Source organism: Telopea speciosissima, chromosome 3 (genome assembly GCF_018873765.1).
Source record: "Telopea speciosissima isolate NSW1024214 ecotype Mountain lineage chromosome 3, Tspe_v1, whole genome shotgun sequence".
NCBI classification, from domain to species: Eukaryota; Viridiplantae; Streptophyta; class Magnoliopsida; order Proteales; family Proteaceae; genus Telopea; species Telopea speciosissima.
In genome coordinates this window covers 24,608,530-24,630,611 of record NC_057918.1, presented here as the reverse complement: position 1 = coordinate 24,630,611, position 22,082 = coordinate 24,608,530, and the positions used below count along the sequence as shown (strand labels likewise).

At 37.0% G+C, this 22,082-nt stretch overlaps 1 protein-coding gene across 1 annotated transcript in view; it reads right to left on the bottom strand.

The window, feature by feature from the left end:
* Positions 1–1,725: 1,725 nt before the first annotated feature.
* LOC122655006 (protein RESTRICTED TEV MOVEMENT 3-like) overlaps positions 1,726–22,082 on the bottom strand; it is a 68,617-nt gene continuing 48,260 nt past the window's right edge. Inside the window, exons 4-8 of the mRNA XM_043849259.1 lie at positions 14,551–14,680; positions 14,253–14,422; positions 13,766–14,057; positions 2,210–2,382; positions 1,726–1,892 (exon numbers count right to left, since the gene is read on the bottom strand). Of these exons, the coding sequence (XP_043705194.1) occupies positions 1,726–1,892; positions 2,210–2,382; positions 13,766–14,057; positions 14,253–14,422; positions 14,551–14,680 (932 nt within the window). The remainder of the gene's footprint in view (positions 1,893–2,209; positions 2,383–13,765; positions 14,058–14,252; positions 14,423–14,550; positions 14,681–22,082) is intronic.

The window sequence follows — 22,082 nt, the reverse complement described above, 5'->3', positions numbered from 1 at the left end:
CGTTTTCTCGTTTTCTGCAACTCTCTTTCTCTCTTTGGTCTGAAACGAAGGTTTTGGAATCTCTGGTCTTCAGCCATCTCGAAATGAAGACGAATCTTCAACTCCGGAAGTGAAGACGAATCTGCAACTCCAAGAAGGAAGCGAAGATTCTTCTTCACAACTCGCTTTCTCTCTCTCTCTCATTGTTTCTCTGTCTCTCGCTCTCTATCTCTATCGTTGTCTCTGTCTCTCTCACATTATCTCTATCTCTGTCTCTCTCTGTGTCTATGTATCTCTCTGTCTCTCTCTTTATCATTCGCGTTCGATTGTAGTTAGGGTTTTTAAAAAAAAAATAAGATTATTGATTGCTAACCAATTTTTCTCTCCATTTCAGGTACGCCCTTTCATAGTATGGCCATTTTCTGTTGATTTTAGCCAATGAGATGGGTGAAGAGCCCTAATGTTGATCTAATTGCTTGCCAAGTGGTAGCCGCTGTCCTCTATAAAGTTCACCTCCCTAGTTTTTCTTTGGAAAGTTCTTGTGAAGTTTAAATGGGTTAAGTTGCATGGCTGTGATCCAACTAAGTAGAATGGCTGGTGGAAGAGAATGGAAAATGGCCTTGGGAAATCTCTGCACTTTCTAGGTACCTAATAATAGCAGTTTTCCCCCCTTTTCTTTTTTCTCTTTTAATGTAAGTGGCTGCTCTCTCTTCATTTATGGACTTACTGGACCAATGGTTCTTGTGATCTGCGGGCTTCAATTCAGAATTGGAGAATTTACTGGGAAAGGCTTTGAATGAGTATAGTGGAAGCATAGGATTTGTTTTTTGTTAATCTTTTCTTTTATTTTAGTTATTTGTAAATTCCAAGCTCCACTTGATGGGTCTTTAGCTCAAATTGGTAGAGCACTTGGAACATGCGCATGTTCCAGGGATGGTGGTTCGAATCCACCAAGGCCCTTTTTATTCAACTGTTCATAGCATAGTCAGTTATGACACTAATCCACACAAGAACCCAAATTTAATGGCATCTTTGAAATTTCACAAAAAATTTATATGTTATGTACTTAAATTAAATGGATATAGATTTTTTACCATATGTAGAGATCTCTGTTGTTTGAAAATGCCCGTACTATGAGTTTTGCTTTGTTGAAGTAACATAACACCAATTAGCGCTAATTTTGTAATTTTTATGGACACATGAAAAATTGGGAAAGACTTTCTTTTGAGAATTTTAATCCAATTTTTTGATTATCTTATTTTTTATAAAGTCATATTAAATGTATGCATATGTTGTATAACAAAACAAGGTTAACATATTTTTCCAGACAAAATTCAAGTAGAATCCAACTGACAGACTCAGGGTAACCAAACAGTCTTACATATGGATTCAACCAGATTCCATCTGACAGAACCAGGGCAACCAAACAGTTTTTCAGCTAGATTTCACCTAACAGATTTTGGGTAACCAAACAGGTTTTTTTTATCAAAATCCAAATCCACATGAACCAGATTCTTAAGAACCGGATCCAATTTAAGAATCCGACTCCTACGACATCTTCAACCAAACGCGTCCTAATGGATCACTAGTAAGTGGAAACTAGCTAGATACTTCATCAATGCTGTAGCAATCTCATATTCCGGATCTAGTTGAATAACCTAAGCAATAGAAAGAAAGATATTAAGCTCATCAAAAGCTTTTCCTCTCATTCTGATTTCTGCAATGTGTAGAAGTTGTGTGTGCGCTTCAATGATGCAGACATCTTTCACCAATTGCTCCAATGAGTAGAATGTGTGCTTCAATGATGTAGACATCTTTCACCAAGTAACCCTTCGATTGATCTCTAAAACTATTGAGTGAGAGGAAATCTTCAAAACCATATGCCTCAGTTGAGTCATTAAACCAGTGATGCACTGCACCGAAAACCAAATGCTCATAAAATTGAGGGGAAAAAAAATAAAAGAATAAATCTTAGTTGATTTGAACTTTTTTTCCCCGTAAAAGTCTTAAACATGAAGAACTAAAAGACAGGCTAAAGAACGAGCTAATTGGCAATGAAAACTAAATAGTCATAAATTTGAGGAAAAAATCAATTTTAATCAATTCCAAAATTTTTATTCCTCAAGTCTTAAACACGAAGAACTAAAAGACAGGCTAAAGAACGAGCTAATTGGCAATGGAAAAGCCAAATAAAGCTTTCAGTAGTACTGAGTCTACTGACTACGGGGACTCTCACATTCATTTTCCATGTGCTTGCTGTTGACCTGGTCGACCACTCGCAATTGATACTCCACATACACTCCTCGGCCAGGAAGAAGGGTTGTTGAATCATTCAACCCCAGGAACAAAGAAAGGCTTTTGCCTTCCTCTTCTCCCCAACCATTGGGATAAAGTGTCACTCTCCTGAAATCAACAACTTAAATAGTTCAGACTTCTGCTGCTAGTTAGTTAGTTAGTTAGTTAGTTAGTTAGTTAGCGTGAAGTGTAAAACTGGTGGAAGCATAAACTGGTACCATTTATGACCACCAGCAGTGAACTCTTCAGAATAATGCACTTCCTCATCCAATTCAGAGAAGTCCTCTGTCTTCCAGGATCTCATTTATAGTAAATGTGATAAGCAAGTAGTAATTATAAGTTGAATAAAGTAACCATTTGTAGCCACCAGCTTCGAAATCGCCAGAGTAGTATCTATCAAGTGAGGAATTTAAGAGCAAGTTGGAAGTGAGTTGGAGGTTCATCCCTTATTGTTCTTGACATTAATTCTGCAGAACATGAAATAGAAGTAAGTGTTAAGTTCAAGAAAGAGAAATTGAAAGGAGGGATTGAGTGAGTGTAGGCCACTGCCAACCTTCTTCACCAGCCATCTGATCTGGGTATAATTTCGTTACTTGATTCGAATCTGCTAAGCAGGTTTGAAGGGTTGTTGTTCAAGTGAGAATGCTCCTTCTGATTGGTCTGCTGTCCTTTATAGGGTAGAGAGAGAGAGAGAGAGAGAGAGAGACTAGGAAGGGAGAAACTAAAAAGACACAGTGAGGGTGTGTTAATTAATGCACAGCCACAGCCTAATAGACGATTTACGAGGAAGATGGAATAGAGTACTCATCAGTTCTACTACATTTTGGAAATCGTAATAATAATTGGAATTCAAACTTACTTTTGCTGATATTCTCACAAATTTCCAAAACAGCTTCTTATTCTAATAATGTATCTCTATCACTCTTCTCAAATCGTCCCCTAAAATATCTCCTTAAATCTTTCCTTAGTAGGAGAAGGGGTTGAGTCCCTCTTTATATTTAAACCTCTATTATCCTCGTTAAATCTCAGAGTTTGAATTGGATGATAAATGAATTGCTTCCCCATATCGTCTTCTACGATTGAGGGGTCATGAATTTATATTATTACTCAAGGTATATGCAACGTTACACTTTTACAGTTACATGAGATAGAGTTTGAGTTTATTTAAACTCTCCTATCTTGTAGGGATAGCTTTATCCGCGGCAGTTGGAACAGCTCTTGACTCCTGAATTCAAATTTTGAAGATTTGAATGTTCCGTTACAATCCTAAATGAATACTCAATACTTTTAGAATTCAACTTAACCTGGAATTATTTGCTGCACTTTTAGTCGATTAAATGATTAAATCTAGAGAAGGGAAGCCATGTCTAAAATCTCTTTAACATTATCTAAAATCTCTAATTTATCTTTCTGTGGCCAAGTTTAGAAGGATGGAAAAACCTGAACCGATTATAATTAATGTTTTTACTGACTTCCAATTTCCTATGCAAAGTTTGAAGGTTGATGAAGTGGGAAGGCTAACTATTTATTTGATAGAAGATTTATAGGGTGGAACACTCGGTTTTGCCAACAATTCCTTTCTCTCTCTCTCTCACACACACAGACAACACATCAACTTGGCGAGCTCTGGTGCTGTGCCATATGATCTCCAGCGCACACCGTGGTGCAGAGAAGCCGGATCCCTCTATTTATCCTCTTGTTCCCTTTGTGGTACAACGACAGTTTCTGCGAACTAAACTGGTATGTGTATGTTTAAGCCATGTCTACGGAGAGTTGGGCTCACGTTCATGTACGTAAACGTACGAAAACCGCTCACAACCATTAAGATGGAATCCGTTCCATGTGAGTCCCACAGGGTGGATTCCATCTGAATGGCACATACCAGGTCCGACTCTTAGATTTGGACAAATAAGGTAATACAAGCCTTAAAAAATTCAATGTACTATTGAACCAAGAGGCTACGAGCTAATTCCTCTAAAATAGCATTTGATAGAAGCTATATAACAAAAGAATTTTTTAGGGACGAATAAAAAAGTCATTCCATTAGAATCCCATGTAAGGGTATTTATGTAATATCCCTTCATATGTACTAATATAATTCTACTTGTATTAATACTCAGGCTGTGAGGGGTAATCTAGTAATTAACCTATTTGACCTAAACCCTAGTTTCCTATAAATACTAGCTGGAGGCAGCAGTCTGGGTATTCCAAACTAGATACTCAGGGTGTAATGCTTTAAGCAACCTTGTGCTTACACCCTAAACTCTAACATCCCAATCAAATAAGCAGAGCTCAATCATCACGCCTTGAGCAAACAATACTAAAATGTAGAATCAAAAGGATTTGCATAGTTCTAATTCCAAGGCAATCCCATTTGATTGGTTCCAGTACTTGAGATCTTGGCAATTTTTCAGGCTGCCAGAGCTGTTAGGGGAGCAAAAAACTCAGGACAGTTTCTCAATTGCTCCAATTAGCTGAAGGCTTGGTTCAATAACGAATACATCGTTTACAACGCAACCCTTGGATTCATCTTTCTGAATACTATGATGTAGGAAATTTTTGTGTGTGTGATTTACTATATTAATTTATTAAAATCAATATTTAGACTAACTACATTGCATTCTTCATACAAAACAAAAAGTAGGACCGAGTTTTCCTTCACTCCCGGTGATTGAGATTCCATTCACTGCGAGGGAGAAGGCATTGGAAGGGTTTTTGCGAACATACTAAAGTCTTAAAGGGGTTTGTGAACCCTAGGATGATGGTGAACCATTCTCTATGGGAGGGTTTTTGCGAACATACCAAAGTCTTAAAGGGGTTTATCACCTCCAATTCTTCTAATAGGGGTGGAAATGACCATCCTACCCCTTGCCCGAACACACTGCCCAAGGTGGGGTAGGATGGTCATTTCCGCCCCCTATGTGAGGAAGGAAAATTATCGCCCCCAGTATTGGGGGTGGTCCAGTGTGCATCGTGTGGTGCAACACGATCCATGTGTGCACAGTGGGCCCCATCATGCACACATGGATCGTGCTGCGCCGCACGATGCGCACAGGACGCCCCCAGTATTGGGGGCGATAAAGATCCATGTGAGGAATTGGAGGGGGCAGCGAATTGGAGGGGATAATGATTCGGTTCACCCACCATCCTAGGGTACACAAACCCCTCTTAGGGTTTTGGTATGTTCAAAAATACCCTCCCAATACCCATTCCTGCACTCTCCTACCCGAAAATTTTTTTGAAAATTTTTCTCCTTCCTACCCCTCTGTGAATGGGATCGTAGAGGAAAACTCGATCAAAAAATTATTATTATTAAAATTGTAATACCCCGAATTTTAGTAACCATAATAATGTATGCATGCTAGGGTACATCTGGATGAATGGTATTCTAGAGTATGATGTGTATGTGAACATATTAAGTTTTATAAGGCATAATGCATGATGTATATATATTGGTAGAATGGTACATATAGGTGTTTATATGGAATTGGTTAGGATTTCTATATTTAGTATGTGCTTAAAATAACCAAGGGATTTAGTAGCCCAATGGCCATCAAATTACTCTCATAAGCTATAGATGTTGGAATCAAACCCCTTGGGAATAAATAAGTATATTTATATACCTAGAAATCTAGTGGATCCCGCATTCTAAATGTTAAAAATAAAATGGGGGGACTTTAACTAGAAACTTTTGGTTTTGGGAATCTAATTGGTGTTTTACCTAAATGGGAAGATTACTAGGAAGTGGGGTAGGGAACATACCCACATGGGCTACATCTTCTCCATAGTTGGAAAGTCAACAAGAGAGGAAAAAGCAAAGGTAAAATAACAAGACCAAGCTCTCCACGTTTTTGAAAGGGGGTTGATGGAAGTTGTGAATCAACATTATGGATAAATGACAAAGATATAAATGCATGGTTTGCTAAGTCAAAAAGAAAAGAAATAGAGAGAAAAGAAATGAGAGACAAAGAAAATACATGAATGGCTTAGTAGGTCAACAAAAGTTAGAAGAAAAGGTGGGTAAGCAAAGAAAAGAGCGACGAGCTAAAAAGAGAAATAAATGGAGAGAAAATATGCTCCCCATGAAATAAATGCATGGCTTGGTAAGTCAACAAAAGAGGAGAGAAATATGGATGGTCAAAGAAAAAGGAGAAAGTAAAGAGATTTAGAGAAAATCAAGAATAAAGAAAGAAAGAGAGGCACTTCCTACGAATGAGAATGAAAAGAGAGAGAGAGAGAGGGATGAAGGATGATTGTTGCCAAGAGAATAAGTGAGTATAAAAGTAAGGGGAATCCTCAAACCCCATAGACCATGTGAAAAGGGAGGGAAAGAAAGAAAAGAAAATTAAAGAGAGAAGGAGAGAAAGGACAAGGAGAAGGCTTATTGCAGCAATATTGCTCACTTGCCTATAGCCTCAAGGTTTCTAAAGGGTTTTCTCTTTAGTGGAGGAGAATCATTCTTCAAAGAGGCATGTGCATCAACAATTAGATTTATTTTGAAAGAAGTTTGAGCATGGGGGTAGTTATTAGAGTTATGATGTTTGATTTAATATTCATGAAGATATGTATATTATGTTTCATGATTGATATGGGGTTTTATGGTTACATAATGTTAATTTATGACTGTGAATATTGTAATCCCGGATTTGAGTTGGAGAAAATGAATGAGGGGCTATATATGTGTCACTGTATTTTATGGGTGATACAAAATGTGTCCGGGAAAGAGGATGTTTAAGCGTATAATTAGACATTGATTTTTGCTATGAAATAATCATGGGGTGTATCTTTATGTGTCTAGAACATATGCTGAAAATTTCAAGTTATTATGGGTTGATTTGAAATGTGAATATATTCATATATTTGGATTGGTCACTGCTAGAGTAGTTTTCTATACCTGAGATTGATGGTTGTGTCAGAGTGAGTTAGAAACCTATTTTTTATCCCATTTTTGGAGCAAATGGAATTCAAGGCGTCTTCTAAATTTGTGAAAAAGTTTGAAGTCAAATGATTTCCGGAAGAGGTAGTAATGCATGTTTTGGTTCAGTTGTGCAAAATCTAGTACAGTTTGGATACTGTATTTGAAGGGAATGAATACCTAACCTATAAAGGCTTTTATGATGAGGTTTTCATATTATATTGATATCTATGAGTTAGGTTTCATTATAATCTAGTTTCAATTCCTTTAGAGTCCCATAGTTATTTATTTCATATTTTTCTCTGTCGGTGGACAGAATGGGGTGAAATAGAATCTTCGGTGTTGATGTGTCTGATGTGAATGCAAGGGGAGATGAAATTGTTTATATATGATCACTCAAGGCATGTTGCTGATATAATAGGAATATACATATGTATAGGTGTAGTTCTATCCAAATACCCAAGGTAACAATAGTGTGCTCGGATCGGCGACGGATTCATTGTTGTAGGTGACGTGGACAAATTCACAAGAAACGAAACAGAAAGGGTTCTCATAGATCCAATGGACACAGTGCAATGTGAGTGGAATATCGTCATATTATTGAGTTTTACCGCATTTTATGATTAAACATGTTTTATTACATCATGATTTATGTTTAAGTGAAATGTATTATATTATATGCCTTAGAATGTTTTAGATGATATATAAACACATGATTTTATTTATGATGAGATTTTAAGGCTAATATGTACTATATGAAAGAAAGATTGAAATAAATGTTAGACTCATGGAAATGAAACAAAATGAATGGAATAATAAAAAACCCAGGTGACTACCACCCCTTTCCAGTAGGGGGTTAGGTGTTGGATGAGGTATACAGATACTAGAGTGTGATCCTTCCCGGGGTTACGATGCCCGAAACCAGGAGTAGACATAGTATATTCTGAGATAGCGCCTTCCCGGGTTACGATGCCCAAACCAGGAGTAGACATAGTATATTCGAGATAGCCCTTCCTAAGGTTACGATGCCTAATCGGGAGTAGACTATCCCTTATATACCGAAGAGATTAGTCCCTCCCAGGGTTACGATGCCTGGAACTAGGGGTAGACTATCCATTGTTCATTGATATGGCGGTCCTCCCTAGGGTTATGATGCATGGAATCAGGAGTAGACCTTACGTTCATGGTAGTTATGACGACCTCACTTTCTACTTATGAGTGGTAGTTCACAATTATGACCAGACCAAATTAATTAAATGATTTGTTTTAAGAATTAAAAGATGTACTATATTTTCATTGAGCATGTTTTTAGTGTTATTTTCAAATGCCATGCATGATTATATATCTATGATCAAATGTATAATATATTCAGATTCTATCATCCATGTTTCTTGCATCATAATATAACTATTCTTCTCACGGGCTAGTTGAGCTCACCCCTCAATATTTTACAGTTGCAGAGCAGGCTCATGTGGAGTGTCACTGTACGGAGTGCGTTAAGAAAGCTAGGGGAAAGTAATTGATAATTCCTGAGTAGTGGATTTTTGGTATAATAACGCTTAGAGTTATTTCTTTTCTTTTATGATTAGAAACATTTGGTGAGATTCAAGGTGACAGTAGATAGTCAGTAACATTAATGTAATTTGAAGGATAGGCTGGGATGTAATGCTTTATGATGATATAAGTTGTATGATGACTCAAGTACGAGGTTTTTAGACTATGGTTATGAGAATGAAGTTCTTCCTAGATTTCGGTCATTGACAGAATTACTTAGAATGAATAACTTCTACTGTGCATTGAGGTGACATATGCTTAGTTTTCGCTGCAAATTCAATGATATTTGAGTGATTAATTATCCACTGCGTATGATGTAAATGTAAGTGAGATGGAAAATCGGCCGTTATCACATGGAGGCCCGCGAGGGCCAGCACCCATATCTCACCCGGATTTGGGGGCGCTACAAAAATATTGTTGCAGTATGAAGAGTTTGAGTTTTAAATAGAAAAGAAATGAAGGAAAAACAGTGCGTTAGTATTTATAGCTTGCAAGGAGAGAGAGAGAGAGAGAGAGAGAGAGAGAGAGAGAGAGAGAGAGAGAGATGTTAATTTGAGGAAAGCTAGCCTTCAGGTTTCAAAGCCCGTAAAGGAGTGCGAGTCAAGCACAACATATAGTGATGTAGGGGTGTCAAACGGTCGGTTCGGCTTGTTTGAGTTAAAATAAAACCGCAAGCGTACGGGTCAATCGTAGCTACGGGTCGAACACGAGGAGATATACGCCACTCTATTTAACTAACTTAAAAGTAATGCAAAATGAACCAAATTAAAGTGTTAAATTAAACTAATTAAACTAACGAAAATCAATGCATCCTAACTCATAAGCATCTAACAAAATTAAGGGATTAAATCGTCGTCCTAACACATGAGCATCTAACCTATCAAACTAAAGCGAATTGAAATGAATAAAAATGCAGCCACACATACTAACCACATAAAAAGAAATAAAGGAATAAAAATGCATCCATAAATCACAACCATATAAAATTAAAATAAAAGAAATAGAGGGGGAAGAAGAAAAAGAAGATAGAGAGAGATAGAGGAGATGGAGAATGAGATTGAGAGTTTAGATAAGTAAACCCTGGATGTGCTTGCATGAATGTAAATGAAAAGCTTGAATACTTGCATAAACTTACTACGGCCTCCTCTTCTAAATCTTCAAGTCTTGTCATCAACTTAAGAACTTAGACTAAGGCTTAAAACCTAAACTAGAATTAAGAAATTACAACCCAATTGAAGACTTAAATTGAAATTAAAGCATAAACTAAACCTATTATAAGCATTAACTAAAAATTATAAAAGCAAACTAGAACTTAGAAAAGCCAAAAATCACAAATTAGAAGGAGAAGAGAAGAAATTTCACTAAGTGAATGAGCAAATTTTTACAAGAGAGGTAGGGGGTATTTATAGGTGGAAGAGAGGAGAAGAGAGAAGATGGAAGTGTAGAGAAATATTCCCTAGAAAAGAGAATATTCTCTTCTCTTCCTCTTTACAATGCTTGAATCCTAAGAAAAAGAAAAAAATAGAAAGAAGAAGAGATTGTTTACATGTAGCTTCTATTTCTGAAAAATAAACTTCCAATTTTAACAAGTCTTCCTTTTCTTCAGATATCTTCTCAAAGAAATAAAATCAAAGCATCTTTGATTTTTCAACCTTCCATAGATGAGAAAATATAAATCTATCCCAAGTAGAATGTCAGAAGTGCCCTTGAGAAGTTGGAGGAGAGAGAGAGTATGGGTGATGACTAGGATTCCTTCAAGAATAAATAAAATACCCATTCTGTCCTTCAGAAAACGTGGAGCATGGGGTGCTTATATAGGTCTCACCATTGTGTTCCTTGCGAAAAATCACACAAAATAGACCCAAATTTCATCCAATTCGGAGTTGGGGAGCCCAAGATATCTCAAGTTGAAGTTGGGCTGTCCAGAGCCTTCCAAATGGAATCTTTCGGGTACAGTAAAGTAACTTCTGATAATTTCATTAAGGCCCCTAAAATCCGAACTTCCGTTTCACTTTGTTCCCATCCGACTGTCAATAATTATAAATAAACCCCTGCAGACCATTTTCACGCATCGTTACGAAACGGCCATAACTTCTTCGCTTCAACTCGGAATTAAGCGCCGTTTGAACCATTGCGAGGCTGACTCGATGGGCTATGCATCCATTTACACTTTTGAAAAGCTTAAAAACATCTCCTTAGCATCATCTCCTTCATTTTCACAAGAATTCACCTAAACCCTGAAAAGCACAAGAAAGCACCGAGTAACTCTGTCCAATGTGGTAAAATGTATAATTTATGCCCTAAAATTTCACACATAAATGTGCTCATCACGGCTCTGTTTCAATCGGGCTGAATCAGTTTCGGTCTTGGAAGATGAGACCAAAATCAAACCGTTAAGATACTTCGGTTTTCAGTCGGTTTGGGTTTTGGTTTATTTCAGTTTTTTAATATCGGGTTAATACCGGTTTATATTGGTTTGTATTCGAGTTTGAGCCACAATGAAATCTTACATTCATAATTTGTAGCAAGGAAAGATTCGATAAAAACACTTTAATTCGCTTTTCTCAAGGCAAAACAAGTATACAACAAAAAATAGGAAAATTGATTTGATATGTTCATGTTGTAAATCCAAACAAAGAAGAATAAATTGAAGGGAAAGAATGGAAGATAACTAATATTTAAATCAATGGATAAATAGAGTTTTTAGCGAAATCATTGATGCAAATCATATGATTATTTATCATTAATTGTAAGGGGAAGATAATTAAAATTGAAATCAATGAATAGTCACTGAGAATATAACTAATATTGAAATCACTAAATGAACCTTATTATCAAATTATTTATTTGACAATCCAACTAACTTTGTATAGTGAACAAGGAGATCAATAGAAGAAGCATTGTTACAGATCAATTTCCCTACTCATAACTTCATACTCATTGATTTGTAACAATTCCTTTACAATAAAAAATTTGATCACTAATATTGAAATAAGTGGATAATCAATTCATCTATTGATAACCTTACACTCAATGATTTTTATAGGTTTCATTCGGTTCGGATATCAGTTGGTTCGGTGCGATCCGATTTTCAGTCGGTCCCGCCATACCCATCCCAAAACCAATACGATTAGGATTGGTTCGGTTTGGTCGTATTTTTTCGATCGATCTTAACGGTTGGGGCTAGGTTTTGATACCCTTATAATGATGGGAAGCTAGCGTTTTCCAAATTTTTTTTGGGGGAAAAGGTTGGGTATGCTAGCACCCTTTGTGTCTATCTCTCTCTTCTCCCCTTTGAAGGGTAAGGAGGTCATTTCAAAGGGGGGGGGGCAAGGGAAGAGAAAGATAGACACATAGGGTGCTATCATATTGTATACCGCTAGCATACCCCATCCCTCTCTGTTTTTTATTTTATTTTATTTCTTATGATGATTTGCTTAGAATCCCTTTTGGGTCAAGGCTGGGTTACAGTTTTGCTGGCTATAAACTTTGGTCTTAGATGTTGGTAAAGGGAAAACATTAAACATCTGTTACTTGACGTATTTGCATTGAAAATGTAGCCATTGAAGTCACTTTTATTTTTCTTTTCTATTTGTTTACAAAATTTAGATAAAGAAAGGAAATTGTACAAAGCAGCCATTCACTTCAGATGCTGCAAACATCTGAGAGGGTCTCTATTAAAACACTTAACATAATTTTTTGTTAAGACCTGGAAAGATCGTCTGATCTAGAAATCTAAGATTAATATTTTACATTCCCAACTGATGGAATCTTAGCCAAAAATGTGCTTAATCAAAGGTTTAAGCTGCCACTTGGATAAGGATGCAAATAGAGTCACATATTAACGAGACCTCCGCAAAACTCAACTATAAATTTATATTTGCCATCAGATTAATTAAAGTGTTCTCGATTCTCCTGATCGGCAAGTTTGACACACTGTTAAAAATTTTAAATTCAAATCTTCCACATATAGATCGTCATCCAATAGGAAATAATTCTATAGAAGATTCAATGCTTCCATAATAAGAACCGCTTTAAATAGGAAACTATGTGATCTAAGGTTTTCATTAAAATCCTGTTCCAATTAGGAAAGTGTATCTCCATAGCAGAACCCACACTTTCCATAATAGGAACCTTCTAATTAAGGTAGGGTATTGCTGAGATGGCTGATAGGAATTTCCAACAATAGAAGATGCAAAGTTGGCCTGCATCAGATTCCTTTTACACTTGTTCTTTGTTAAGTTTATATAGCAAACTTAGGGGAAAAAAAGAAATTTAGCTTATGCTTTACTGAGTATCATAACCAAAAAAAAAATCAGTATCATAATAAATCACTAGCAAGTAGAGTGTCAATGTTTATAATTAAGCAGATACTTCATCAATGTTGCGGTAATCTCATCAACCAGAACCAGCTAAATACGCTAGCTAAGATATAGAACGATACTGAAATCATCAAAAGCTTCTCCTCTCATTCTGATACCTGGCCCAAATTCCCAATTGCTCCAATGAGTAGAAGATATGCTTCAATGATACAAACATCTTTCACCAAGTAGCCCTTCGATTGATCTCTGAGACTACTAAGAGAGATAAAATTTCCCCAACCCCAAGTCTTAGATGAGTTGTTAAACCAACCCGCCCCTGCACCGAAAAACAAATGCTTATGAATTTGGGAACAAAGAAAACTAATCAATTTCCACCCATACAAAAATTTAAAAAAGAAAAGAATATCAGAGTAACACTTTCAGTAGAATTGACTAACCATTTTTTTTTCTCGTGTTTGTCGTTGGCCTGGTTCATTACTCGCAATTGATACTCCACGTACATACACTCCTCGGCCAGGAAGAAGGGTTGTTGAATCATTCAACTCCAGGAATAAAGAAAGGCTTTTGCCTTTCTCTTCTCCAATACCATTGGGACAAAGTATCACTCTCCTGAAATCAACAACTGAACTAGTTCATACTTCTGCTGCTAGTTAGTTAGTTACTGCGAAGTGACAAAAATGGTGGAAGCATAAATTGGTACCATTTATAACCAGCAGCAGTGAAGACCTCAGAGTAATTGAATTCCTTATCCAATTCAGAGAACTTATCTATCTTCCAGGTATGGTTACAACTGACAGTTCCGGATGTTATCAACAAACTCTCCCCTTTGCCTGCAACACTCTCTCTCTGGACAAAGACTTCAGCTCCAAACACACAAGTGTCGTCGACCAGGAATCCCTTATTAGGGTCAATGAATCCTTTCAGGGTAATGAATTTGTCGAATCCAGATTGAGTCATTGTTGAACGGAATCTTCTTGCTCTTCCATTGGCATCTATTTTCATATATGTATACATAGTAATTTTACAAGCAAGAACAACAAATTAGACAGATCACTTTATAAAACTATTAAGAGTTGCAGACGTAGTTGTGTTAGATTTGGGACTTGTCATAGTCATGGTCATCAAATAAAAAGATTAGTAAGAATGAACTTAATTTGACAAAAAAAAGTGAAATTGAAGAAAGCAACCTTGGAGTGTCAAGTACTTGTCCCTAAGTTGGTCAAGCACAAACAGCCTGAACAAAGCATGGACCTCCCAACCTGGAGAGAGGGAATTTGTCTCCGACATTACCAAGTAGATAGAGATGTGCCCTTCCCCATTTTTGTTCTTGTTTCCTTTTGGGTACAGAATCAGTTTCCTGCAATGCACCAATTACGTCTAGTAGTTAATAAACTACGTACATATTCATAGAAGAAGGAAAAAAAAAAACTGATGAAGAATTAATAAATGTTATAAGCAAGTAATAAGCTGAATAAAGTAATTAACCATTTGTAGCCACCAGCTTCGAAATCCCCAGAGTCGTATCTTTCAAGTAAGGAATTTTTGAGCAAGGAAAATGACTTAATCCTAAGTGCGAAGTGAGTTGGAGGTTCACCTCTTATTGTTCTTGACAGTACTTCTGTAGAACATAAAATAGAAGTAATTAATTAAGTTAACGAAAATCAAATGGAGAGGAGGGAGGGATTTAGTGAAAGTATAGCCAATTGCTAACCTTCTGCCATCTGGGTCTGATATTGTAACTCGATTCCAATCTCTGCTATCCAATTTTGAAGGGTTGTTTGATAGATTGTTAAAAAAACCCTAAAACGAGAAGAAGATGATTTATTGCTCTAAATTCAAACCATGGAGGAACAAGCGATCCTGTGAATATTTATAGAGTACAATGCCTTGATGGCCCAGAATCCCAAACTAAGGAAATAAATACATCCAAGATAGGAAACAACAATCACCATTAGATATCAAAGTCTACTATTCTATATAGGAAACCTCTAATTAAGCAACCTCAATCTCTCCACCTTTCCAATATTGTTCAAGTGGAAAAGCTCCTTCTAATTCTGTTCATATAAGATAAAGGAGACTAGAAAGGGAGAAATTACCCTAAAAAGATTAACAAAACCTAATGGACGATTTAACATTGAGAAATCTTGCAAGCAGTTGAAGCTAAAATCGGGGACTTGAGCCCCTTATCCATTCATACCTCTCCCACTTCTCGCATTGTGTGCTGCAGTTGAGCAGTGATCTTCTCCAACATGGTTGTGGCAGTGTTTGAACTCTCTCTCTCTCTCTCTCTCTATTCTCTCCGGTATTCTCTCGGTTTCATTAGAGATGATAATTCCTTTTCTTTTCTTGTTTATTATTGGGTTGCAGGTTGAATTTGCTTACTCTTGGCGGTGCTGTTGGGTTACTACGTTTCTCTGCAATTGTAGTTGTTGAACACGTCACGATAGATATCGTTCCGATTTCTATGAGCCAATCAGATGATCAAGCCTCTGCTTTCTCTCACAACTCCTATTGTCACCGATGTAAAGAAATTCTTGTTTTTGGACTCGCAATTGCTTAAAAAAAAATATTTTTTTTATCGTTGCCATCGTGTCCTGCTTAATTGACAGAGCAGGAGCCTGGATTCAGAGTTAAGTCGGGTTCCTGCCTATTATAAATAAAAGCAAATTACATGCACCTTTGTATTTGAAACAATAACAGAACACCCCCTAGTTTCACTATATTTTCCATCATTATTTAAAAGGTTTCCTTTTAAACTTGTTCTTTGTTCTTCTGCTTATATAGAAACCTAGGAAAAAAGGTATAGCTTATGAGAGCATAATTAGGAGCAACAATATAAAACAGCTAGCAACAAAAGTATTTTCTGAGCACCATCACCATTAAAAATTCAGTAACATAACAAATCATTAGCAAGTATAGTGTCAATGCTTATAAGCAAATACTTCATCAATGCTGCGATAATCTCATCTATCAAATTCTAGCTAACTTCCCTAATTAAGACGTAGAATGATAATGAGCTCATCAAAAGCTTCTCCTCTCATTCTGATTCTGGGCCCAGTTTCCCTATTGCTCCAATGAGTCGAAGGCGTGCTTCAATGATGCACACATCTTTCACCAAGTAGCCCTTCGATTCATCTCTGAGACTATTGAGAGCAAGGAAACTTGTCTGACCCCAACTCTTAGTTGAGTCATTAAACCAGTCATACACTGCATCCAAAAACAAATGATGCTCATGAATCAATCTATTTGATGATGATTGCACGTTTTACTTTTATTCCTTAGACATGAATGCGAGCTTATGAAGGGGGAGCTAATGGTAATGTAGAAAAGCACATGACAGTACAAACGCTTTCAGTTTCAGTAGTACTAACTCACGTATAAATTTCACATGCCTGCCGTTAACCTGATCAACTACTCGCAATTGTCCCTCCACATACACTCCTCGGCCGGGAAGAAGAGTAGTTGAGTCATTCAACTCCAGGAACAAAGAAAGGCTTTTGCCTTTCTCTTCTGCATTACCTTTGGGAAAAAGTACCACTCTCCTGAAATCAACAACTTAAACAATCTGAGACTTCAGCTGCTGCTAGTTAATAATGCATGTGAAGTGTAAAAATTAATGGTGGAAGCATAAATTGGTACCATTTATGACCACCAGCAGTAAAAATATCAGAGCAATGGAATTCCTGAACCAATTCAGAGAATTTTTCTATCTTCCAGGTATAGTTACAAGTGTTTGATATGTCTGCCATCAACAAACACTCCCCTTTGCCTGCAACATTCTCTCTGTGGACAAAGACTTCAGCTCCAAACACACAATTGTCATTGACCAAGAATCCCTTAGTAGGGTCATTGAATTTTTTCAGGGTAATTAATCTGTTGAATCCGAATTGAGTCTTTGATGCACGGAATCTTCTTGTTCTTCCTTTGGCACCTAGAGTCATCATTATATATGAATGGTAGTTTTACAAACAAGCATAACAAATTAGACAGATCGATCACTTTATTAAACTAAGAGTACGTTGCAGAGGTAATTGTGTTCGATTTGAGTCTTTGTCGTAGTCATGAATCATGATCATCAAACAAAAAAAAGTGAAATTGAAGAAAGCAACCTTGGAGTGTCAAATACTTGTCCCTAAGTTGATCAAGCACCAACAGCCTGAAAATGGCATGGACCTCCCAATCTGGAGAGAGGGTGTTTGTCTCTGAGATTTCCAAGTAGAGAGAGATGTGGCCTTCCCCATTTTCATCCTTGTTTCCTTTTGGGTACAGACACAGTTTCCTGAAATACACCAATTATATTTTCATTTATGTGTCTAATAGTTAACAAGAAGAAGCTAATTAAATTATTTTTTCAGAAGGGGAAGAGATGAAGAAGACATTATAATAAGCTCATGAATAAATTAAATAAATGGTGGTACGTACCATTTGTATCCACCAGCTTCGAAGGTGTCAGAGTCGTGTTTATCAAGTAAGGACTTTGAGAGCAAGGAAAATGGATTGATCCTAAGTTGGAAGTGAGTTGGAGGTTCATCCCTTAATGTTCTCGATACTTCTGCATGCAGAACATGAATTAAATGTAAATGGAAGTAAATATTAAACTCGATCCTGAACCGGGAAGAAGAATAGTTGAATCATTCAACTCCAGGAACAAAGAAAGGCTTAATTTTGCCTTTCTCTTCTCCATTACCTTTGGGCCAGAGACACTCTCTCCTGAAATCAACAAATTAAACAGTTCAAACTTCTGCTGCTGCTGCCTGCTAGTAAGTGCATGTGAAGTGTACAAATTAATGGTGGAAGCATAAATAAATTGGTACCATTTATGAGCACAACCAGTAACAGTATCAGAGGAATGCCATTCGATAACCAATACAGAGACAGGTCCGGTTGTCATCAACTGATGCTCCCCTTTGCCTGCAATACTCTCTTTGTGGACAAAGACTTCAGCTCCAAACACACAATTGTCGTTGACCAAGTATCCACTAGCAGGGTCCTTGAATTGTTTCAGGGTAATTAATCTGTGGAACCCATATTGAGTTTTTGTTGCACGGAATCTTCTTGCTCTTCCTTTGGCATCTAATTTTGTCATTCATATATTATGGCAGTTTATGAAGTAGCTTGATCAGTAAAAATTAAACAGATGAGAAAGAGACTAATAGAAAAACTAAGAAGAGTGAGTGAGTTGCGGACGAAGAAGTTTCTTTTAGATTTGAGTCTGTCTTATTGTCATTGTCACAAGCATTAATTATAAAACAAAAATATTAATTAGTAAGATACACAGCTTATGAATGAATGAAATTTTAATTTTTGATAATAAAAGTGTAATTGATTGAAGAAAGAAAGGCACCTTGGAGTGTCAAGTATTTGTCCCTACGTTGGTCAAGGACCAAGAACCTGAGCAAGGCATGGACTTCCCAACCTGGGGAAAGGGAGTCTGTCTCTAACATTTCCAAGTAGAGAGAGATGTGCCCATTCACATTTTCATCCTTGTTTCCTTTTGGGTAAAGACAGAGTTTCCTGAAATACACCAATTATATTATATTATATTTATGTGTCTAATAAATAGTTAACAAGAAGAAGCTAATTAAATTAAATTAAATTATTTTCTCAGAAGGGGATCGAAGAGATGAGGACATAATAATAAGGTCATGAATAAATGGTGTACCATTTGTATCCACCAGCTTCGAAGTTGCCAGAGTAGTATGTTTCAAGTGAGGAATTTGAGAGCAAGGAAAATGACTTAATCCTAAGTTGGAAGTGAGTAGGAGGTTCATCCCTTATTGTTCTTGACACTTCTGCAGAACATGAAATGGAATGAAGTAAATATCAATAAGTTAACAAAAACGAAATTGATAGGAGGTATTGAGTGGAAGTAGTCCACTGCGAACCTTCGCCACCCGCCATCTGATCTGGGTATAATTTAGTTACTTGAATCCAATCTGCTATGCAGGTTTGAAGGTTGTTGTTGTTCAAGTGTGAAGGGGTCCTTCTGATTGATCTGTTGTTGTCATATACAGAAGGGCAGACAGACTAGAAAGTGAGAAACTAAAAAGACTGCAGTGGGCTGTGTTAATAATGCACAGCCTGATAGACGATCTATGAGGGTGGAGCATTCAGTTCTACATTTTATATGTTTGTTTTCAGGAGGTAAAATATGTTTCTTTTAGGAAAGAGGAAATTTATTGAAACTACTGAAAGAGTAAATTTGATTCGATCATTAGAAAGAGATTAACATAGATGAAATGCATTTATTCATCTTCCTAATCCTAGCTTAAGATGCAAGATTATGTGCTATACTAATAGCTAGTTTGTTCAATTTTTTTTTTATACAAACGAGTTTAGAGTTTAAACAAAAAAGTGCAAATCAAAGAGAATAGCATAGATCTCCCACGGCCATGAATAGGTAACCGGATAAGTCAGCCATTGTACTAGTTCTATGGAGTCTATCAAGAGTTCAAGGTTTTTTTGAAACCTATCGATGATGCTTTGATGTTCCTTGTCGTATTTGTTATCTATGTTGGCTGTAACTGAGAGGGGGGGGTGAATCAGTGACTGAAATTTTTTTCGAATTTCTTCCCCACTTGACCACTGATAGAATCTAAATAATAATACCATAGTTGTATACACACCTCAATCAAACTCAAAGGCTCTACTAGGTGTGTACACCCATCTTGTAGTACACACACTTCAAATACAAATATAGATAAATGCACAAATCCACACGCACAATACAAGATATATGTGGTTCGACAAATTGCCTACAAACATAGAGCAGTGCCACTAAGGGCTTCGTATTTGCTCAATACTCAACTTTGCTGTAGCTATAGTCGGAAGCACCCACACCCAATTTTTCCTAGTATAAAACTGAGAGAGCAAATAATGCTAGTACAAGATAGCACCCACTACTTGGGGAATTTTCCCCCTCTCAGGTTCCCTGCCCGGTCAGGTTCATAGGTTCCCCTCATAGGGAGGGCAGAAATGACGACTTCACCCCACCTGGTCAATGTGTTCGGCCCCCTATGAGAGGAACCTACGAACCTGACCGGGCAGAGAACCTGAGAGGAGTTAAGTCCCTACTTGGGAGCACCCACTCCCGAAATTTAGCACTTGCTAAATACAATGTATAATAATCAGAGGGATTTTGGGGGTTACAACATGGTCTACAGGTATGCACAGACTAAAATAGAACACTTCTATCAACAATAACCACCTATTTCTAGGATAGAACAATAACATGGATGAAGCACAAATAAATAAAGAGAGCCGATGTGAAGAATTGCCTAGTGCACTTGGTACTTTGTGATGTGTAAATACCCATTGCTATCAATGAGGTCTTGGGTTCAAGGAAGTCTTGGGTTCAAGTCTCCTGGTTCACATCTTCCCTCCCCCTTACCTATAAATAAATAAAGAGAACTGAAAACGCTTACAACCCACATACAAGTGGTTTGAACTTCACTGAGATGAAATTAAGGCTACCGGAAGTATCAACTCTGACCTTAATGGAGAGACTTGGACCACAAAGTCCTTTTTTCCTTGTCTTCTTCTTTCTCTCTTGTTTTCTTCAACAAACACACTCAATGCACCATTTTGCTTTAATGGAGCTCACCAATCATCCTTGAATCGTCAATGTACTACAAAAAAAGCTCACACTGGATGATGAGTAATTTTTAATGCATTTTGAGCAAGCATTCTATCTCTCTCTCTCTATCTCTCCTCCTTCCTCACAAACCCGGGTTGTGTTCTTCGTTTTTGTGTTGCAGGGTTGTTCTTCTCGTTTTTCTAAAATTTTTGATATATATATATATATTGTACAGCTCAAACGGATATCGGGGTGACTGAGATATACAGCATCAAAGATCGGCCAATTGAAATATGGTTCCGAAAACAATCTTCTGATGAGGTGCATGAGAGAACTGGTGATGTATGGAATCATGGGACCACGAGGGTGTAAGCAATACGGAGTATCTATAACCGTAGGATGAGAACCTGATGATCTGGCGCATGAATAGTTATCGGATTGAAGTCAAAAAAGTAGACTGACTGCGTCAGTCGTCAGTTTAATTCTTCTGACCGCGTCAGATTAAAAAAAGACACACAGACCAATAATGAAGATCACTGAGGAAGAATGTAGAAGAGCCTGCATAGAGTAAACTTGAAACATCACAAAAACCATTTCGTGAGCTTTGTTCCTTCACATCTGACGAACATCTGATTTCGTCAGATGACGTTTCGTCATTTGTGTGGTTCGTCTTGGACTTCACGTAGGCTTGATTCTGAAAATCCTTCTTTTTGAACCCCTTTAGTTTCTCTTTCTTGTTTTGTTTTACCACCCAAAAATAAATAAATAAATAAATCTTTGTTTTCATAAATTCATTCGGCAATTAATTCTTCTATTTTTTGGGGAATTGAGATCACCTCCCTGGCCTCACCTTTTCATGTCACTGTAATCGAATCTGTGAATAAATTGCAATTAAACGACCACTATGGTTTTGCACCAAGCTTGCTAATTAAGAAAATAGACCCCTAGCCTTACCTTATATGATGGAATAAAAAATATTGCAAAAAGTAATGCATTGATATATTGTTAGACCACATCGTATCACCATGCCCAGCTCATACCATTCCAAGAAATTTTTTATCGTGGCACCATCACTCATGCCATGAGATCTAATGAGATCCACACATTCTGGGTGTCACCTCCATTTTCTCTCTCCTCTAATAATGAAAGAAAACTTCAAAAAACGTTGCCAATATATCATTGTCATTCCATTAAAATTCAGTCTAATAAGTACAGTTAAAAAAACAACAATGGCTTTGCTAAAGTTCTATTTCCAGCGAAATCATATCTTATTGTTTTCGATGGTTGAGATCTCGACATTTTTCAGGATGCAAAAACTGTTAGGGGAGCAAAAACTCGAGATAATTTCTTAATTACTCCAATTAGCTGAAAGTTTACTTCAATGATGCAAACAGAGTTTACAATGTAACCCTTAGATTTTCTTGGATCATTTTTGTATTCT